General features: G+C 28.0%; 2 protein-coding genes across 2 annotated transcripts in view; both read right to left on the reverse strand.

Annotated features, from left to right (window-relative positions):
• LOC129969578 (collagen alpha-1(I) chain-like) overlaps positions 1-794 on the reverse strand; it is a 29620-nt gene extending 28826 nt beyond the window's left edge. Inside the window, exon 1 of the mRNA XM_056084212.1 lies at positions 602-794. Within this exon, the coding sequence (XP_055940187.1) occupies positions 602-669 (68 nt within the window). The 5' untranslated portion in view covers positions 670-794. The remainder of the gene's footprint in view (positions 1-601) is intronic.
• Positions 795-3555: 2761 nt separating this feature from the next.
• LOC129976010 (uncharacterized) lies at positions 3556-15304 on the reverse strand. Its single transcript, XM_056089344.1, has 6 exons — positions 15225-15304; positions 12746-12914; positions 10113-10255; positions 8554-8671; positions 7516-7641; positions 3556-4792 (listed from the first exon to the last, which is right to left on the reverse strand). The coding sequence occupies exons 1-6, from the start codon at positions 15277-15279 to the stop codon at positions 4522-4524; spliced, it is 882 nt and encodes a 293-aa protein (XP_055945319.1). The 5' UTR covers positions 15280-15304; the 3' UTR covers positions 3556-4521.
• Positions 15305-22057: the final 6753 nt, after the last annotated feature.

Genomic DNA, 22057 nt, shown 5'->3' on the forward strand with positions numbered 1-22057 from the left:
CAAATACGTTTCAAAATAGTAATAAAATGCAATATCGAAGGAATGAAAAAGGTTTCCTTATAAATTCCCTTTCCTTTACTATTTTAAATATTTATTTTATTCTCTTCTCTTTGAGTATCAACTATTTGATCGATTACATCATAAATATCAGAAATATTTCTTTATCAACACTTATAATAGAATAATTAATTATTTTCAAAACACTATTACCTTATAAAAACAAATGCAAATAGAAAAATAATAAATATTTAGACAATAGTTTTGAATTCTATTTGCATTTGCAAATTCTAAAAATAACCATCTTTTTATCTTGGTAACGAAATTCTTTCATCTCTTTAGTTATAACGTTTAAAATCCCATTTTCAAACCACAGTTGTTAAGTAATATGTAATAATAAACTCAAACAACTTAAGAATTTCCAAAATCAAAATTATTCCATTTTTTGATGAAGAAATAGCTATGTTAAAATAAAAATTCACGTGGAATGTCTAATCTACGAATACAATTTTATGTTCCAGAATTTGTTCATATAAATGTAGATGCATATCAAAGAAGTCAGAACAAAGCATTCGTTAACAAACAAAACAGAAGGTGAACTCACGTGATCAAAACGCAGGTGGTGATGAGCAGAAAGAACAATAGCCATCTAGAGCTCATAAGTATCCGCATTTTTCTAAAATCGAGTTGTTCTAATTGAACTTCTGCTTGTATCAGTGGTCGAGATTCGGGATCTTGTGGACCTTGAAATCGGAAAGGAAGCGATTTCGCAATCAGTTCACGCCCACTGCACGCAAACGGTCACTCTTCAAGCAATTAGACAGGATGCTTTGTGACGTGTGAAACGAGGGAGAGGAAAATGCTCGATGTTTTAACGTTTAACCCACTTGAAAACAATCAAACGTCATGGAAAAGAATCTTGTCGATCGGCTACGGCACTTGCCTCTGAATCAATTTATTCCTCTTTCACCCCGGAAATAAAATACATGGTGACACTTCCAACTTTTTGGTCAGAAAGTGTTGATTGTACCATGTGATGGTGTTATAAATAGTATATATTTTATGTTTGACTTGAATTTTATCGGTTCTGCGCAAATGCTGGTGATAAACTTGGACAGCAACGAATAGTTTGGGATAAGGGTTTGACCTCTGTGTAAGTCATTTTTCAGGGTCATTGAAAGCTAATTATTTTCAACTCATAGGATTTCCGACTCCAAAGAAATTGCCTATAAATATAAATGCATTCTATTTTTCTATCAAAATCGTTTTTATATTATTTTGCTAATAGTTACTCAGAATATTTTATTATGAATCTTACAACTATTTTTTTTAATTTTGTTTTCCTGATAAATTTTTTTAAAATATATTAAAAAATCGTTCGTAGAAATTTTTTTTTTATGCAAAGAGTGCTGTTTTAGAAATTATGTTTTCTTATTGGTTTTTACATTTCAAAATAAAAAAAAAGACTAGAAAAGAAACGAGGATAATTTATCCATGATTTAGTAAAAAAACAAAAGGTAAAAAACACTGGAAGAAAGATGTCATGTGTCAACTTATTTTTTTAAATCTTATTTATTCGCTTTGATGATTACTTTTAGAAAAGTTCTCCGTTATTAATAGAGATAATTAATTTTGTGAGATTTAATTATAGTAATTGTGTCCCGCAATATTTTTTTTTTCACTGGCATCATTTAGTATTTTGCAAAATTTATTCCATGTGATATTTACTCCTTCATGAAATGAATTGTGAATATACGAAAAACATTTTATTACTTTTTTAATTCTACATGGTGCAAAATTTCTACAGCTATTAATGAACGAATCTAAACAATAACTAAGAGTTATTTAAAACAGGTACATATCAAACATTTACATAAATAATAAAAATATAACATATTTTACATATCCTATAAATTTAATGTTAATTATATTAATTTTCTGCCATATTGCACTTCACTTTTCCTAAATTAAAAAATTTAGATAGCAAAAAACATAGATGAATTTTATTAAAAAAATTATTTAAAGAACTTTTGGAACTCAAATAACCTTTAAAAAATGTAAATAAATATATATTAAAGGAAAAGTTGGATAATTCGTAACTGCCAAAGTCAGTATGTATTTAAATTGTGGACAGTTTTATCATAAAGCTACAAATATATCCTTTATAAATTAAGAATGCACATAATTTTTATCATCGAAAAGCGCCGAAAAAGTCTGAAAACTTGTGTTAAATGACAAAAATTTTGTTTGCTACAAAACGTAAAAATATTTTTGACTATTCCAATTATTCTTTATGGATATTCTTTGGTATCATTTAGAAATCCTATCTAACGAATCACCATCTCTTATCATATTGTTATTTTTTGAAAATTATTTAAACAGAATAATAACAACATAATATGAATCTCTAATTAGTATGATATTAATACAAAGTTTAATTTAAATTTTCAAATAAAAGAGTCAATAATAAACAACATTTCAAAAATGAATTTTTTTGTAAGTAATGCTAAATATTCCTTAAATTCCCTCTATTCAGTTTTATATAAATCAAATAGTATTATTAAAAAATGTTTTTATCGAAATAATTATAAGAAAAATAAAATTTAAATATTTTTTTCAGGAAAAAGAAAAAAAAATTTGTTTTGAAATTCGAAAACATTCAGTAATTTCAGTTCATGAATTTTATTTTATTACATCCTAATACTTAAATAATAGATACTGGATTTTGCTTATTGAAATATTTTTAGCAGGAATTCATTGCGATTTTTAAATAGGCTAGCGATAGTTAGTTATTCTTATTCTAATCGCTCTTTGTCCTTATATAAGTCGAAGAGTGGTAATCTCCCATTTCTTAAAAAAAGGATGTTTGTTCTCATCTTCTAAATATCAGAACAAACAAAATGGAGCACGTACTAGATGTGAAGTGAAGTCAAACTAATGGAGCTGTAGCCTATAGCTTCAAGCAAAAATGATGAAGACATATATATATTTTTTAATTTATAGTTTTAGAATAAAAATTGATTGTCCTAATTCTTTCTTTCTGAGTAATTGAATTGTTGCTAAAGGAAATTTATATACTTTTTGTATTTATTTCCATTGAAGATAACTAGAATTTTAATATTATATTTGGTTTTATTTCTATGAATAGAGCCATATCTACACTTTATCTGAAGAAAGAAGTCTATCTCGGTTAAATTTTTAGTATCATAAGATAAATGTCAACAAAAATGTTTAAAAACATCTTATTATAGCTATAAACTAATGGATTTTGTTAACATGTCTTTTTAAAATTGAATTTTTCGTCGCCATGTGCAACGAATCATTTTACATGTTTGGGGGGGGGATTTACTGAATAAACATAGTTATTCACAAAAAAAATCACGTATTTGCTCTGATTAAATTTGCTTAACTGAATAAATTAAACTATAAAGAATATTTAAGAAATAATGCATTCTTTTCTTTTTTTTTTATTTTTGCACAAAATTGTAAATAAGTAAATAAAAAGTGCTGTTGCCATGAAAACTGACGTTCACAGCAAATGATAGAACAATGTTAGCACAATCTGTCTTAGTAGAATGTATGAAATGAATAATTTATACAAAAGTAGCCAAATACATAGGATTAGTATAATCAGTTTCATTGATTACGAATCGATATAACTTCCTCGAAAATAATGATAAGTTGAAAAAATTTAAACCAAAACTGGAAGAAACTTCCGTTTGCATTTGTAATAATTGCTCTAAGTGATTCTTTTTTATTGTATGGTCAGTATTTATCTATTAGTTCAATTCAAGCCTGGGTTTGTGAAGTATGTTCGCAGTTAAACATGTACATTTGATAATCTTTAGCAAGTTCTACATGGAGCTACTTAAATCTTTTGAAATTATTTCTTATGTCTTCATTGCATTGGGATATGTTATAGTCTTTGTCTTAACGCCTCCTTTTGGTGCAATTGTGAATGAACTAAGAATAAGCATATTGAAAGCTTTACATAATATTGAAATAGATTACCTCATGTATGACCAAGAAAAATCCCATACGCCAGTTATTACAAAACAAAATTTTAAGCTTCCTTTTGTATTATGTTCAAATTTTTCATTATTTTCGAGGAAGTTATATTTCTTCTGATGCAATTATTTTGCATAACTCTGATACATCACAGTACATTATTACACTGTACAATATGAAGTATTTGAGAACTTTACAATATAATTCTCACAAATATACAAGTCCCCTTTTTTAATCGGAACATCTTGCAATCTACATTTGTTTGTTGTTTTCGCACATTATAGTTTGAATTTTTCTTGCAATCATATGCATTCTCTTTAGGATTATTTATTATAGGTATAAAAGAAAAATGATCAAAATGAGGTTAGCGTATAGAATAGATTTTATACCCATTCCATTGAACGAAACCTTTTAAAGATGAAAATTATTGAATATGAATTAATGAGAGGTTAAATAATGCATTTTTATCCTTATCAATGTGTCCAAATATGAGGTAGTGTATGATTCTTATGTACATCAGCTGTGAAGATGGATCCAAATCATAGACAACAAAAACAATGTAATTGTCAGAAATCCTGCTGTCCTGGCGATTGCTGAAGAGATTCTACTGCCTGGTGTAGGTGGCAAGGTGTAGATGATTGTCCTGGGTTTGCTCACCAAGCTTGTGGTGGAGTCAATAGTTGTGGAGGGCAATGGCTCTGTCGAAGGTGGAGGCGGCAGAGGAGTTGTAGTTATTACTGATGTCATTGGAGGTGCTGGAGGAGCAGTTGGACAAGTGTAAGAAAGCCTGAAACAATATGTAAATATTAAATATATTTTCTTAATGTATCTCTCTCTTTATGTCAGAATCATGAATGTGAAACATCAGAAATTCGTGCATTAATATTTCTAGCATAAAGAGGCTTATACATTTGAGTGCAATACAAAGTTCTTTTAAAAGCATTACATAATGAGTTCTACACATAAAAGGAACAAGATTTTTAATTAATTGCTATAATTCTTTTTTAATCGCTTCCCAGTACTGCTTTCTCAATTTTCTTTTTCTTTTGAAAAACAATTTTTTTTAAAAAATTTGTTTCATCTCAAAATCTACATTAAGTTTCATTATCTAATAGAAAAGCAGAAAAAAATTATTAGAAAATTGATTTTCTAATGGAATTATTGTATGTAAGAAAGAATTTTTTCTATGAAAAATAAGTATTAAATTAATCCTAGTCATAATCAGAAAGCATAAAGAAAAGAAAAAACGTGGGCTCCTTATTATTAGTTTCCAAGAAATTTTGATATCTATCTAAATAATAAAATATTCTCAAAAATCTCGATTTTTTTTTTATAAATTAAAAACTTCTTAATCTTTAAAAATGCATTTATATATTTTCAAAACCGCTTTCCGAAAAGCTGAAATGAAAAAATCATTTAGAAACATTAAATATAAAAAAATAAGAAATTCTCAGACACACATCAAAATATTACAGATTAACAATTGTATTAACCAAAATTATATTCAAATGTTACGAACTATTGAAAAATTCCGGTCGAAAACTGACAAGCAGTTGACAGGAGCATCTAAGTTTTCAAATATCAAGCAGGCCGATGAGGTTGGATATCTATTTTCTAATAATAACTTTTGTATGAAATAATGTGAAAACAATTTAGGTTTTTTTTAAAAATGATTTCGAACATTTAGAAATTTTATTTTTCTGTTCCTTAATTAGTATTGATTGAAAAAACTGACATTAACAAAATCCCAATGATAAGTCTTTTTGATTTCATAGATGGAATACCTGACACTTTCAAAACTGAACAGGAGCAGCATAAAAGAAAAAGAAAAGATCTTCGTTAAAAAAAAAAAAAAAAAAACTAATATTTCTAACTTAGGAATGCACTGATGATAATCAAAATTTGCTATTTCAAATGCCCCTTTTCTAAAACCACGTCGTCGTGAAAAGAAAGATTGCTACAAAAGAGAGAAATAGAAATAGAAACTATCAGGAAATAGAGGCTTCTCTTTCGAGAGTTTGTGAATGGTAAGTGGCATCATCCTGCTCAGATAGCAGCTCTGATTTGACGATGGAGATTACCGTCAAGGACAAAGAATTGAATTGTTTACAGTAATGCACAAGCAATGAAAAACATAATTCATCCTTTGTGGCAGGATAATGCAATCTCACTCCGCTTTAATTTTCAGTATGAAAGAACAATGGCTTAATTAAAAAGTTAGTGTGTCTCACTCAGAGGCCATATTCCAATTCAAACCCTTTCAATTAATCTTCATCGATTATACAATTTCAATTGTATGATCGATGTTATTTACTTTAATGCCATTTCTACATTCAGTTGATCTCATTAGAGAAGAAAAATGAACAATATGAAATGCTAAATTTCTAACTGCCAAAGCATTCGTTTGCTTTCAAATACTTCGCAAAATCAAAAGCTGAATGCGCAAATCTTTTAATTCTGCCGTCCTAAATAAAATAGATACAATTCTAGATCATGTTAGGGAACTTAGTACGTTAAATTGTTTACAATTATGCATAAATCATAATGAATATTGTCAGGTGTATTTGTTCCTGGGTTCAGAGCCAAAATGTGTAAAGATTTGATAAAGTGCGATGGCAACGAGAACTGTGATTTTTTCTTCAATTCCTACTATTCGTTCACACTCTCTCTCTATATATATTTATATATCTTATTCAAATATTAAATTGTTAATAAAATACTTTTTATTCATCCACTCAAGTTCAAATACATTTTTTAAACCTGTAGTGGATGACATTTGATGTTAATACAGTTTTTTCAAATATTAATTCATTAATTATTAAATTTAATTAATTTTTAATACTTTAAATAGAGTTTTAGCAGTTTGTAATGAAAATTGAAATCAACAGGCAGTAGCTCAATCGGTAAAATGCAAGGATTTGAGTATTTTTTAAGTGAAGGTGAAGAATGTGAGTTCAATTCTTGCGAAAGTAGGAATTGACTTAAAATTTTTTTATATTACTTGTTTTGTTGTTAGAACAGAAAAAAAAAAGGATTGTAAGTAGAAAAAGGTAATAAAAATAACTTATTTAAAAAAGAATTGTTCGTTCTTCTTTGGGAAGAAGAATCAGTTCATGATAATAAGAATTAAATAAGCGCCACCACGAATAATACATAAATCAAATGCATAAGAATACCATAAATTCCCGATTATCCATGGAAATAAGTAACGCACCAACTTTGGATGAGCAAATTCCTTGGATAATCTGCAAACTGGTCGAACGATCTCTTTTACCTTTTGAACACTTACTTTTACAGAAATTACCTTTTAAGCAATTTTTATTTAATTATCGCGGTTTCTATCAATAATAAAAGTTTGTGTGTTTATTTGCCATTGATTTTTTTAACTACATATTTGGGAATCGTTGTGTATAATCGAGAATCTACAGTATCTATCAAATTGACAAAGTTTCAGTTTGTTTGAAAAGTTTTGTTTTTTCAAAAAGAAATCTAAATCTCAAAGATACTTACGGATAGAATGTGTTGCTACACCTGCTGACGAGATATGACAGCGAATGATCCAACAAAGCATGAACCTTGATGCCGCAGTTTCTCAGCAACGGTGCACTAACGCAGCTCTTGAATTGGCCATAAGCACTTTTGGAAATAGAAAAGAATAAGCAGTAGGAAAATATGTTCAAAATTTACTTCTTTCTTTTATTATTTTTTGTAACTGTATTAATACTTTTAGAGAATATTGTATAGCTTGTCCAACATTATATAGAAATTTATATTTTTCTGAAGAGAGAAAAAGAGTTAAACCTTCCATTTCTACAAAACTATAAAGTAAAAAAAAAAGAAGTTACTTTTGTTGCTTTCATTAACATAGTTTTGTGTGGAATAGACAGAAGAATAAAGTAACTGAAAAGAAGAAATCTATGTCATTTCTTGATATGGAGAAGATATCAAAGGTATATAAGAATATAAAGAGAGAGTTTAAAACTCTTTATCTCACATTTAGTAATCAAACTGATTTCTTCTCTAGTTGTAACTTTTTACTGATATAGCTGCACGATTATTTTCTAACTATAAAATTTTTATAGTATATTTCAAAAATTGTATACACATTTTGAAAAGTTTTACATAAATGCAATAAGAAACAAAATTTCAAAACTTTTAATAGTTAATGCAAATACATACATACAAAGAATGGCAAGTACCAATTATTATTAATGACTTCAGAGCATTCACTGAAGGAGAATGCTCTTTGATGTCAACGTGTGACGTATAATTTCATAAATAAGTTTTAACAACAATACTTTAAAAAATATTACTAAAAATTGCAAAATATTTTTCATAAGACAAAATTCTATATTTGTTTTAAATATTTTTAATTACGAAGTTTTGATACTTATCAGTTGCTTCAGTAATAATTGTTCAAAATGCGTATACATTTTTGAAACCTCCTATATATTTTAATCAGCCAGTATTAGATGAGTTCTGTCAGTAGAAAATACAGCCAATAACTAAACTAAGTATTTATTTTAAATAGATTTAAAATAGAGTTACCAGCATATATGAATGTCCTCGGCTTCTCTGTTAGCGACTTGAGCCACGAGAGGTCTATAGTATCGGCCGCAGCTGTGGACAGAAACGCGGCGAAAGCAGTGAGCACTCTCCAAGTAGTCTGTTTTTCAAATAAGAAAAAATAGGTCGATATTAGTTTTTTTTTAATATGTTAGTATACCATGTATAAAATATTTTGCAGAAACAAAGTGGCCACATGTCTCAGATCAGATGAATCATTCTCTCTCTCTCTCTCTCTCTTAATTATATTTGTTGGCTTTGAATTCAAATGATCTGAATTCTTTATATTTTTTTTATTCGTAAGTTATTTATATTCAACAAAATTCAACATTTAAAACTAGAGAACTGAAAAATGAATCGCTTTTATTATAATTAGCATGCCATTGACCTGATATAACCAGAGCGTAAAACATCAGTTTTGTGGGAATAATGGAAAAAAGTGACAAATACATTATTTATTTCTTTATCTCTTCCCACTTCTTTTAAATTTAACAAGTAACTATTTTATTTTTATTTTTTTATTTTGTTGATTTATTAATTATTTTTACAATTTAATCCAATATTTCCTTTTTCTCCAAACTACCATCCAAAATCGAATTTAAACATTTAGACAAAATATAATAATATCTGTATTATAATACTTTATATGTTGCATAAGCTTTCATTGCATAATTTGTCCGCAAATATTTGTTTTAATTCTGAGGAAATAACCCTTTGAAAACCATGAGAAGTGCGCTTAAAATTAAATTCCTCTACTTTTATATGCCTGTGATAAGCTATTTTACACCATTTCTAAATAAATCTGATATTAATAATTTCAACCACAAAATATGTTAACAAACAATTTAATCACATAATATGACTTTGATAATCAAAATGATAAATTAATAACTATTATTATTTTGAGATAGTAATATATCAATTCCTAACGCTAATAAAAGAATAGTTAAGTTCTACAAAAAATTTTGATGAAACAAAAAACCCAGAGGTTTCATTTTCTTATATCAAATCATAACCAAATAACTTGATTTATTAGTGATTTTTAATTAATCATTTTAATTCACAAAGCAAGTTTATTTTATCTAAGACGCTAACTGAATTTCGAGTTTAAAATCAATCTCAAAACCAAAAATATTTTCATTCAATATTTTCATTTTCTATATTATTATTAGAAAATGAAATTCTTTTGAAGAATTAAATAATGATAGTAAATTTATTTAAAGCTATGCAGTTATTCTTAGCAACAATGCGAAAAACTTCAAACAACTAAGTTTTAAGTTGTTTGAATGCAACTTAACATGTATTCAAACAACTTAAAATGAATCAAATTTTAATATTTTAAACAAAATTCTATGAATTCAAAAAATCTACGAAACTGAAGATCTATAACTGATCTGGTAGTAGACCACTAATAAATGAATCTATTATTACAACTAAGTTTCTTAATTTCTATTTATCAAAATAAGTGGAAATAAATATTCAATGAGGTGGTTGACATTATCAGGAACTACATTATCCAGTTGCGCAAGATTTTTTTTCACCTTTCTGGTGTCTGTCCGAACTGCAGATGGCATGCACCGTGTCCATGGAGTGGCTGACAGCCTTGTTGAATTTGGTACGTTGATCTTCCGTGGAACAGGAAGACATGAAACGACGAACACAGTCGACGAATCGACTCCACATCCTAGTGAAATAAAAATAAAAAAAATCACATTTCTTCCACACAAAATAAATAAATAAATGGCAATGAATTAAGTTTAAAGTTCAAAGTAAGGCAATCAAATAATGAATCTGAACTCTCTAAATGCATTTCTATAATAATTTTTTAATTTATTTGTATCTTACATAAAGCGTGGAATTAATTAAGTGATTAAGCGTGGGATTAATTAAGCGATGTGAATTTCAGTTCAAGTACCTTGAATTATAAATTTTGTTTCACTTATATTTTTAATTTTGCTTCAAGGTCACAGCTTTGGACGCTATTACGAAAACTTATGAATTAAAAATTAAATTCCATAGAATTTAACATTTGGAAGTTTTTGATGTTTATAACAAGTTTTAATTATTTATTGTTAATTTGTAATCGCAGTTTTTTTTAATTCAAGCTCATTTTTTTTTTTTTGCTACTTTGTTATATTTTAAATAACAGCACATTTTTCTTTTTTCCTTCATGCATTAATCCATGTAGCTATATTTTAGCATTTATTTTTGTTACTAAATCTAGCCATTGGATATTTAAATCTAACATTCATGTTATTAATTTGTAGACTCTTTCTGAAACAGAGAAATCATGTTCACATGAATTTCGATCTTCTCTATGACTGCATATATGTCTGCTAAATCCAAGAATGAATAATAAAAATAAAATATAAATAATGCTTTATTTTGATAGCTTAATGTTCTGGAAAATCATGATAAATCACTAACTGATGCTAAAGATGGATAATTATTAAGCAAATTATTTACTATTTTTGAGTACGACATTTGCGGTTGGTTGTAAATTTTACAGAATGATGATCATTTTATATTGAGTTAAGTATTATCAGTTCTTGAAACAGATTTAAGAGGAAGACGATTAACAAAATGTCATTTACCGTAAGCGAAATGCAAGTCAGATTAAATTTTAAAACAATTAACAAATATAAATTTAAGAATAAATGGCTGCAATTTGAAAAATTGATGCATTCCTGTTTGCTTACAAAGTCATGTTAATGCTTTTTGGTTCTTAAAAAAACTTTCAAATGGACAAATTAAAAATTAGTTTTTTATTTCTACTTAATCTCAAAACAGTAAAATATTTCAAAACTAAAGATGCTATTGCAATTCTTAATTTAGATAATTATAGAAAGAAGAAAAACAGACCCATTCATAGCACATTCCCACATTCTGAAATCATTTTGTATTCATATTTTCATTTAAGTAAAACATTGTGCCACGTTTCTGTGCTCTATTCATAGCCAAAATGATAAAATTAACCAGCCTTGCTCTATATGATGATTAGATCAAATATTGGCCCAATATAATACTCAGACGAAATTTTTAATCCGAAAGTTAGGCTAATTTATATAGTGTGATTATAACAGTTAGAGAAAAACCTATCTGAAAGTTCCAGCTGAGTTAGGTAGTGTGGCGGATTTAGACATTTTGGGGATCTATTATTCGATTGAGTTGTTGTTCGTTGTTTAGTTAGTTTTAGTTGTTTTAGATATTGTTCGATTAGTTTACATTTCAACCCATCTGTAACTTCATTACTTTAAACCACATTAATTATTTTAGGTTAATTTCTTTATTTTATTTACATTGTGAAAACATATTTATTTTTGTTAATTTATTATGACTCAAGAGAATATTTTTATATACAAAATTATCTAAGCAGAAGCTTAGTGTTTATAAATATTCTGAATGTGAGGAATATATAGGAACCTTATCAATTTTATTTTTATTAACGAGTTAATATTATCTTTATAATTCATAGATTTATTTTCTTTTCTATAAATTAATCTGTAACTTCATTACTTTATACCACATTAATTATTTTAGGTTAATTTCTTTATTTTATTTACATTGTGAAAACATATTTATTTTTGTTAATTTATTATGACTCAAGAGAATATTTTTATATACAAAATTATCTAAGCAGAAGCTTAGTGTTTATAAATATTCTGAACGTGAGGAATATATAGGAACCTTATCAATTTTATTTTTATTAACGAGTTAATATTATCTTTATAATTCATAGATTTATTTTCTTTTCTATAAATTTTATTCGTTCGGCAACTAGGAAAATAAAGTTTTTTAATGAACCTGCTGCAGTCTTTTCTCAGCCTAGATAAAAATCTGCCAGTAGCTAGGCTCCAGCTTCCCAGGTCAATTAGACCTATGCAGGATACATATCCAACCAGACACACAAAATCAAATAATGAAACTCTAGAATATTAACAAAAATAGCAGGCTTATTCCTAAAATAAATGTTTTAAAATGAAATGGAAGTATATTTTTTATTTAATTTTAACTATTTTTTTCTAGAAAATAATTTCTAAATCAAGACTTTATTCCTCATTTATAATTGCCTCTTAGGAAATTACCACATAAAATGTCATTATCTCTTTTAAATTGCAAAAGACTGCACATTCTTCCTACTAAACTAGAAGAAGAAAAAAGATGATTATCTCACTTGCACATGGTATCGACATCACTGAGTGTGGTGGGGAACATGTACCGCACCTCATTGAGCATGGGCCGCACAAGTTTGGTACACCCATAGATCTTGAGCTCGCAGTCGCTGTAAGTAACTGAAACCGTGTTGTTACTCTGGGCTCCGACCATTGCAGCTACCAGAAACACTACGCGGCCAAAGGAAACGAATCATCATAATTATAAGAACTGTCAATAAAATCCATAAAAAAAGAAGAACAAAGCATTGATAATTCAATCAGGTCTAAGCTTAATCACTTAATAGATTATCTTAATTAATTCACATATTTTATTGTGCAAAGATTAATTTATAAATTAGTTTATAATATAAAAGTAATAAAATAAGTTATTATGGATGTATGAATTTTATGTATATGTTCATGAAATTGAAATATTTTATAAATTTATTCATCCTAAAAATACTTGTATTATTTAATATTCATAATAGAGAATGAAATAATGTTACATCTTTCCGAAATATTTTTTGAATAAATTTTAGTCCTAGTATGTAAAAATTTATTTTTTATAAAATTTAATATCCTTTGTTTTTAAAGCAGAATAAAAAATATAAAATAATTTCTCGTTGACCCATACATATTTATAATCTGATATAGACCTGATTTGAAAATTATTAATTATAAATTTTAAAAATTCACAGTCACAATTTTTCAGAATAGGTTGTATAGAATTATAGGATAAATTATTTAACAGTTTTTAGTCCTTTTAAAAAAAAGTAGTAAATTATTATTTTTTTATTTTAATAATTATATTTTGCTTTTTAATCTTGTGTGTGTGTACGAAATTTTGCAATAGATTTTAAACTAACTTCGCGATGAGCTACACCGGATGACAAAGTTTGTTATCCATTGTAACGAGTTAATAATTGCGTTGTCTGCAGTTCTTAGTTAAATTTAAATTTGTAATTTTGTTGTTACTCAAGTTCAAGTTACGAAGATAATTACAAAGCACATGTTTAAGCTAATTATAACACACAAAGAAATAGCATATTATCTAGAGAAAATTATTTTGAAAGATTAATTTTCTATGTAGATTATTTTTCAATGTATTAAGAAACATCAAATTGAGGAGAAAGGGGCAGACAGAAAAAAATTATCAACCCAACTAAAATAAAAGATGATCAGTTATTCAGCGAATAAATTTCTTTGCTACCCATACACTTTTCACTTTTTTTATCAATATATAACTTTTAATATTTTAAAACAGTCAATTTTAAATTCTTTAGGAAACACCATTCACAATTTTCCAATTTATTTAAATTTTGATTGAAACATTATCTCATATTTTGGTTTCAATTGTTAATTTATATTTACTGTGACATTATTTTTTCATAACCACAATAATGAAAAAAGCTTTAATTTCATTGAAAAATCTGATAGTCTTGTAAAAAAAATCTATAATTTCAAGTTCTCGCGAGTTTTGTTAAAAAGTTTTGAAACAGAGAATATAGTGAGACATATAAAGATTCAACAAATTTTACTGATAATGACTTTAAATACAAATTAACTCTCAATTGAGTTTTCTATTATCTTTCGAAAAATGCAAATTAAAAGGTGTTTTTTTTTTAACTTTTTCATAAAGATTTTTAAAACATTCATTTTTATCTCAATTGATGCTAAAGAGGGAAAATCATTAAGCAAATTTCTTAATATCCATATTTTTTACAATTGTATTTTTTCATTAATTATCGAAATTAATTTATTAACTGTGTAGAACTAAACAATAAGAAAAAGATAAATAAATCTGAAGTCAATGAAATAGAAATGATAGTTTCAAAACCGTAAAGGCTGAATTTGCCTGCTCATAAAAGTCGAAACAACTAGTTATAATTTTTAGGAATTTTATATTTGTTATTTAAGTAATATTTTCGGCATCAAATAACGAAGATCATAAGTCACGTGCCAATTACATGACGAATACATGACGTCATGGTTTCAATATATGACGAATGAACAAAGGTAAAATTAAAATATATTGTCTGTTTAACTAAAATAATTTTAATTACAATTTTTTATATTGGTGTTATAAAAACAGATAAACGTTTTTACTCTTTATTGAATTAAAATTACATTATTTCGATTTAATAGTTTATCAATTCCAGATTATCTTTCAACTGCTTGTTGTAATCATATTCTAACATTTTCGATTGATATAAATATATAAAAAACTAAAATAAGTATCTCCATAAACTCAGTTGTTGCATGAGTTTCGTGCCTGCAGTTTCCTTATATTTTCTATTTGAGGAAATATTTCTGCTGTAAATGCGCAGTTAAATGGCATGCAAATATAGGATAATTTCGAACATTTCCCGTTATAAGTTTAATCAAGGTTGTAATATTCCAAAAAGCAAAATAGGATAACATCAGAACATTTCTAAAAAATATTTTTTTTATTACTTATTTAATAATATAGTTTTAAGAATGTAATTAAATAAGACTTACCTTGTAACTGTAAAATTCGCCAATAAAAAATCATTTCATTTCTTCTTCGATTCATAAGCAGTTCAAAATTTATTCTTAAAGAATACCATTTTAGAAAGAAAGAATTTTATTCTTTAGAAAACGAGTTATCGGAAGAAGTTTTTAAAATTAAATATAAAGACTTTAAGCTGTCTGCTTTTTATTGGAACTTTCTAAATTATTAGAATCCATTTTTTTTCCCTTCTGGTACTATAAAAGTTTTATGTCCAGCGACTTTCTTCACCAATAAAATAATGCATTATAAAGTCAATAACAAGTATTCAGATACGTCAATAACAATCAATACAAGATTCAGATACAAGTCAATAACAATCTTCAAAGTCATATGCGAAGATGTTAAATATTGAACTTTTTGCTCAAAATTAATTCAAATACTTATCGACGAGTACAATGTCTTTAAATGTCTGGTTTATATAAGTTATTTCACATATTCAAAACTCAAAATGGAACTCTTTAAGAAATTCAAATGCTGCATAGCTGTGATTTCGATGTCTTCCAGTATTGAGCTGACCACTGTCCATTCACTTTGAATGTCCTAGCGAACAAGGAAACATTCTTGAGCACAATTATTCCAAATCAACAGAAGTGGAGGGAATGGCCTCTCCAAATACCGACACAAAACTTTCGTCACATATTCCAACCATGGTCTGTACTCGACGACGCCCAGCTTTGCAACATACCTGTCTCACACCTTTTGGTAATTCCAGGAAGATGTTTGTTTTTTTGGGATGAACGGCCCACCACTTTGGGATCAGGCACACGTCATTTGCGACCGGAAACAGCGGATTCTGGCCAGCCTCCAAACAAGGGGATGCACTGAAAAAACTTCCGTAAGAGGCAACGGTCTGTAGTTCCTACGTGGTCCCAGAGATCGTTAACTTCGCAGAATTACAGGAATATTGAGCTACTAGTTATGCGGCCGGACTGAAACAGGTGGGATTGCAAAATCTGTCACTTGACCCTCGCACCTCAACAATGAGGGCAAATTTTTTGATGGGGAGGATCTGAAATGTCTGACAGCGGTAAAACAGCCATTAAAAATTCAGTTGTTTATTATGAAAGAAAAAGCACCCGGACCTGCCTCATAAAATATGATGACGAATGTGGTGTTAGATAAGATAGTAAAAGTTCTTTCTTAGTTTAATCCATTTCCATGGGTAACAAGATTATTGAATAATTCTCTTAAATAGGAAGGATATAGTTATGCGGCCCTGTCACCCTCACAATTTCTTTTTTCATTTAAAATTACTCATAATTTGTAGCTTTGTTATGTCAAATCCATGGATTTTTTTTCTTTCAGAATATAACATTTTTATGTTCCAAGGGCACTGCTTTATTTTATAAACATACCAGAAAGATTTCTGTCAGTTAATTTTAGGATGAAATATTTAATTCGGAATTTAATGTCCATGAAATAATTCCGAATTCCAATGTTTTGAAGTATGTAATTAAAAATATACATCTTGCAATATTTCACTTAATTAAACGCAAGTTTTTTTTCTTTTATTGCTGTGTGCTTGGCATTTCAATATTATTTCATATACGAAAGAAAGTAAATAAAAGAAGGAGAAAATATTTATAAGTAAGAGTAAATCCTTGTTTTCTGGTTCACCTTCTCCTAGGATAGATGATATTACTTGCTATAAAGTCACTTTGTTTTATAAAAAGCAGTTTCTATGATAATATTATTTTTCAAAATCATTTAAACTTAATCCTTGAAAAATAAATTTAGCAATGGTTTCCAATGAGATATTTTTCGAATTTTATATGTTTTAAGGAACAGTTTCGTTTTCTGATGTCCATTTAACATAATATTCTGTCCAATGACTTTTAACTCTTTGCACTCCGATGGTGACTCTTACTCACCATTTAAGACGATGCATCATTTTAACGTTTTATTTATTTATTTATTTGATTTTGATTGTTAAAAATACCTGTAGAATAGTAAGAAGATGCAAATTAATTAAACGAGAGAATTCAACTTAAAACTATTATAAATATTTAGTTTCCAGAACAATAAACAAGTCTTTGTGTTAGGTGAATAATTATGCATCGAATTACTTTTTTAAGTGCAAAATATTAATTAGAAAGTCTTAAGGTGGCAGTTCGTCTGATTCATATAATTACATAATATAGCAAGAAGGGAAAACGGTAGCAGGAACTCTTCATTTTTATTTTGAAATTATAGTTCGTTTCTTTCACTATATACTTACTGCAAAGTGAAAATTAAAATGTTTTAACTCTTTATATACTGAAATAATTTATCAGTAATCTTCTAAATATATTTTCCTATTATTAGATTCATTTCAAAGCAGAATAACACCAAAAAAAAGGACCAGATTGCTTCAATTATTGAAAATAATTTAGTTTATAATTAAAAGAAATTAATTTCTGCCAATATATTGCCCACAAATGGAACTACACTATGTCCTTGATAGTATTGTCTGGAAAAGCGATCCTATTACGGAGGCATAACCTTTTAATAAAAACATTGTTTTCAAATACCATTTTAGTAATGTATAAAGGATTAACTTAAAGTATTTTAGTTCTTTTTTATCATTCAAACGTCACTTGAATTTTAAAAAAATTATCACTTGCTTGACATTTATTTTCCTCATAGATTACTTGCTTGCAACTGAAGACATAATGTTAAACTAAACAAAAAATTTGCTGTTTCTTTGGCTGACATGGAGATAACTTCTCCGTTGAAATGACAAGAAGCCAGCTGAAAATATCCAAACAAATGTCCTAATAATTATGAATTTTTTTTTTGAAACTTAAATACGAATAGTATTGTTTTCAGGAATATTTTTTCTTGCCTTCATACCCCCTTTCCCTACTACAATTCAGCTCATGAGAATTACACCGCTGTGATGAAAAATAAACGCTCAAAATGAATATTCATTTTATTTTGATTTTTCTTTCTTAGTTTTACTTTGATTTATGTTGTGGATTTGATTTTGCCAACATTCATCACGTCACATGCAAAGCCGTACAGTTACAGTTGAGGTATGTTAAAATTTCGCAAGTCTTTAATGTTAAGCATATTATTTCTATTAATAACAAGAGACATGTGTGTAACTTTGTGTATTAACGCTCTACAGGCTAGACCACTAGATTTAGAGCTACTAAATTTGATAAAAATATATTTTGGATGTTGGGATGCACTTCGGAGAGATTTTTTCGAAGTTTTACTTAATTAAATTAAGTACCCGGGCAAAAATTCCCTAAAATATTATTGCAAATGCTGATTTTTGAACTATTTTAAAGTTTTTAAAATGATTTTTTAACTATAACAATTTAATTGTGGTGCTAAATCTTCCCAAATTTTGACATTTTTAAAAAAAATTGTAACCCAATTTTTTAATAGTGTCTTTTATTATTGTATTGAAATTCAAACCGTTTTCATTGCTTCATCATATATTAAATCGAGTAAGCTGTTTCCGTTATTAGAAGCAAATTAAAGAAGATTCTGATTAATATCTGTGTATTTTATGAGAAAAATAAGAAAGTGAAGTCACAATACCGCGATAGTTGGAAGATACATGAAACTGACTACTATATTTTTACTAGAACTATGATGTCACAAATCTTGAATCCTTTAGGGTGATTCACTTATGCAATAAATAAAACACATATAAGTTTATTAAAATAATTCTAATGTATGTCCCAATTTGATGCTTAAAAATATTTTACTGAGGTAATTATGAACAACAAAGTTACACACACACACACACATATATATATATATATGTATGAGATTTTATAAAAATTAAACACAATCGTTATTCCTGGCAAATAGTTGGTTGCAAACGGCGGCTATTTATCGAAATAAAGTTATATTGAGAGTCTAATTTCGAGCCGTATTTCAATCCCCAAGATTTTTATCTTTCCTGATATAGGGATTTTGTCACGAATGAGCTAACAATAAATGAAACTGGTGCATTTTCCACGGCTAAAAATCTCGCCGAAGTGTGTTTACAACTTTTTGAAAAACTCTTTCTATCATTTGCATGGCATACAATACTGCCTATCTCTGGTAGGTTATAAACCAAATCAAAGTACTCCAGTTTTTAATGGCACAACAAGAGTGCTTTTTTTTTTTTTTTTTTGCTTCTCCGTTCTATTTCATCCCAAATGACCGACTTGGAATCCGATTTTCCATTTTCCTACCTGTTCTGCAATAAGCGTGGGTGGGATCTTTGTGTGCGATGTGGATCACGCGACATCTATAAGCAGGTCACGTGAGCGTGCCGGTAAGGGACCACTCACTAAAAACTTCCGTCCGACATTCGGGAAAAGGATTCCAGGCTCAATACAAATGGTTCGGGTTAGAGATCTAAATGAAAACTTCACAGATAACTCGCCAAGGTTTTTCCGCCAACAAAAGTAACTTTTGAAACGGGTAAAAGTTGTCGAGCTCTGAACATGCAAGGGAAATGGACCACATCAGGAAGAATGAAACCTGTTATAACTTAACTATTCTACTCGTTACATGTTATTCAGGCCTTATCTGTGGAATTTGGTTGTCGTTTTTAGTTATGTATTCAAACAGATAGCTGATAAATAATACTAGACTATTTTAATCCAATTTTTTCTTTTCTTTTTGTATTCCCAGTAAAAAAAATATTTTACGATATTGTAGTACAGTATCTTAATATACAGAATGTTTCGGAAATATATACCTACCTGGCTATGAATATACTCATATTTTAAATAACCATTACATAAAGAAGTTGTTTCAGAAATTCATCTGCATATTTAAATAATTTTATAGTTTTCATTTATGAAGTATACAAGAAGAAAGTGTTGCAAACCTTCAAAAATTCCACTACCAGATTTCGACAATCTCCACATTTCAGATCTCCTTAGCTCTCTCCCTTTTCGAATTTTGTCTGTCACTCTGTATGTGAGCACGATAACTCATTTCATATTGAGCTAGAGTGATGAAAATTGGTATGTTCACTTCTTAATAACAAATTTGCAGATTCCTATGAAATTTTGAACGAAATTCATTTAGAGGAAGGCGATCTGTCCGGTTGTCCAAATATAAGTTAACACAATAATTACAAAACGAAAAGAGATAATAAAATTTGGTACACTTATTTAGCATCTAAAATTAGGTATGTATCAAAGTTAGAACCAAATTCGTTAAGGGGTTGATCGTCTGTTTCTGCCTATACTTTCAAAGGCATGGAAACACGTTAAATCAAAAACGCAATGACTTAAATATATGAAATTTAATGTGTGATTTGGTGGTCACAATTGCAGTTCTATGTCAAATTTCGACTTTAATCGGTTGGAAAATAGACATCCAAAATATCTATTCAGTTTTCATGTACTTGTGTATTAACCGCATCCCAGTGATTAATTTCCATACATAGCATTCTAATAAGCTCTATCATAATAATTGTTATCCTATGGCATACGACTAATAATACGCAAGTATATTTATGAGCGAGTATACGAGAATGTTTCGAGGAGACCACGCCTGAAGGTTTCTTAATTGGAAATAGCCTCGCACCTTGGCACACTGATGTGCTTGACAGCGATATAGTTTCTCTGTTAGAATGGTTCAATAAAATTTGAATAAAAATGCAAATAAGTTCTCAGAACATGTTTTCTTCCATTCAATGAACTTATTAGAGTGAAATGGTTTCTATTAAATCTTAGCTTGTGTTATGAACAAAGAATAATTAAATAAAATAGGATCACAAAGAGGTTTCTAAACCGAAACGTTGTAGTACAATGTTTTAGGGTTCACTCACCTTTTTATCTTATTTTTAAAATTTATTCTAGATTACGAAGCATCGAAAACTTGCGGATGCACGCACGCGAACGGACACATACACACCATTTTATTTAATATTGTCCCTTAGTGCATGAATATAAATATTGTAGTTAAAGCAATTGCTTTAATTACAGTCTTCATGTATGTACTTAAAAACATTTTTTAAAATAAAAAAAAAATTAGTACCACTGAATTTTTTTTTTTTTTTTTTTTTTTTTTTTTTATTTTAAGCGGTATAAAAAACAGTTTTTGTCCAACAAGTTGTTCCAAAGTTATTGTGGGAAAACTTTGAAATTGCGATTAATTTCTAAGTAAAATTTTCATGCATGTCATAATTTAACCCTTTAAAGGGCCATTTTTTTCTATTCATATTACGTTAAAATATTTTTAGGCTTGAAATTAGAATAAGAAAAGGGATTCATTTAGCTTATTAGATAAATTTAATTAAGTAACTAATGAAGACACATCATTTTGTCTGAGATAAAGAACTGAAGCATCTAAGTTTCTGACTTACTAAAAAAATTTGTCAAAACTTATGCCGACCTACATAATTTCATACAAAGATTGATAAATTTGGTGGGAAGCATACTTCCCACGGCCCTAGAAAGGGTTAAGAAAATATTTTAACTAATGAATAAAATTGTGTTAATATCTAAAACAGAAAATTGTACTTGAATACCTGAAATTGTACCATGTCATACCATATTAATAATAATAACTTAAAAAACCCACCTTATACCTGTGTTGCAAAAATATTACCAAAATGTCTCAGGTTTCATTTTTTTTTCTCCTCTATAAATATATTTACTACATCAGAGGTATTTTATCTATTAAATCCGAATTTATTAATTCGAAACTGTAACTGTGACAATTCACTCTATTACTCCAACAAATATTTCATCATAATCGTACGAATATTATTTACCAATGAAAATCTTGTTAAACGGTGACTCGAGCATTTAAATCATAATAATTGGAGAACGAGGGAAAAGTTATATATAGA

The sequence above is a fragment of the Argiope bruennichi genome, chromosome 1, assembly GCF_947563725.1.
Source record: "Argiope bruennichi chromosome 1, qqArgBrue1.1, whole genome shotgun sequence".
In the NCBI taxonomy this organism is placed as follows: domain Eukaryota; kingdom Metazoa; phylum Arthropoda; class Arachnida; order Araneae; family Araneidae; genus Argiope; species Argiope bruennichi.

Excerpts from the sequence above, each read along its gene's own strand:
- LOC129976010 (XM_056089344.1), bottom strand. The coding sequence starts at position 15,279 with ATGAATCGAAGAAGAAATGAAATGATTTTTTATTGGCGAATTTTACAG. Across the intron at positions 8,672-10,112 it reads TTCGGACAGACACCAGAAAG|ACTACTTGGAGAGTGCTCAC; the intron begins GTGAAAAAAAAT and ends TTTGAAAAACAG. Across the intron at positions 7,642-8,553 it reads GAGGACATTCATATATGCTG|TGCTTATGGCCAATTCAAGA; the intron begins GTAACTCTATTT and ends TATTTCCAAAAG.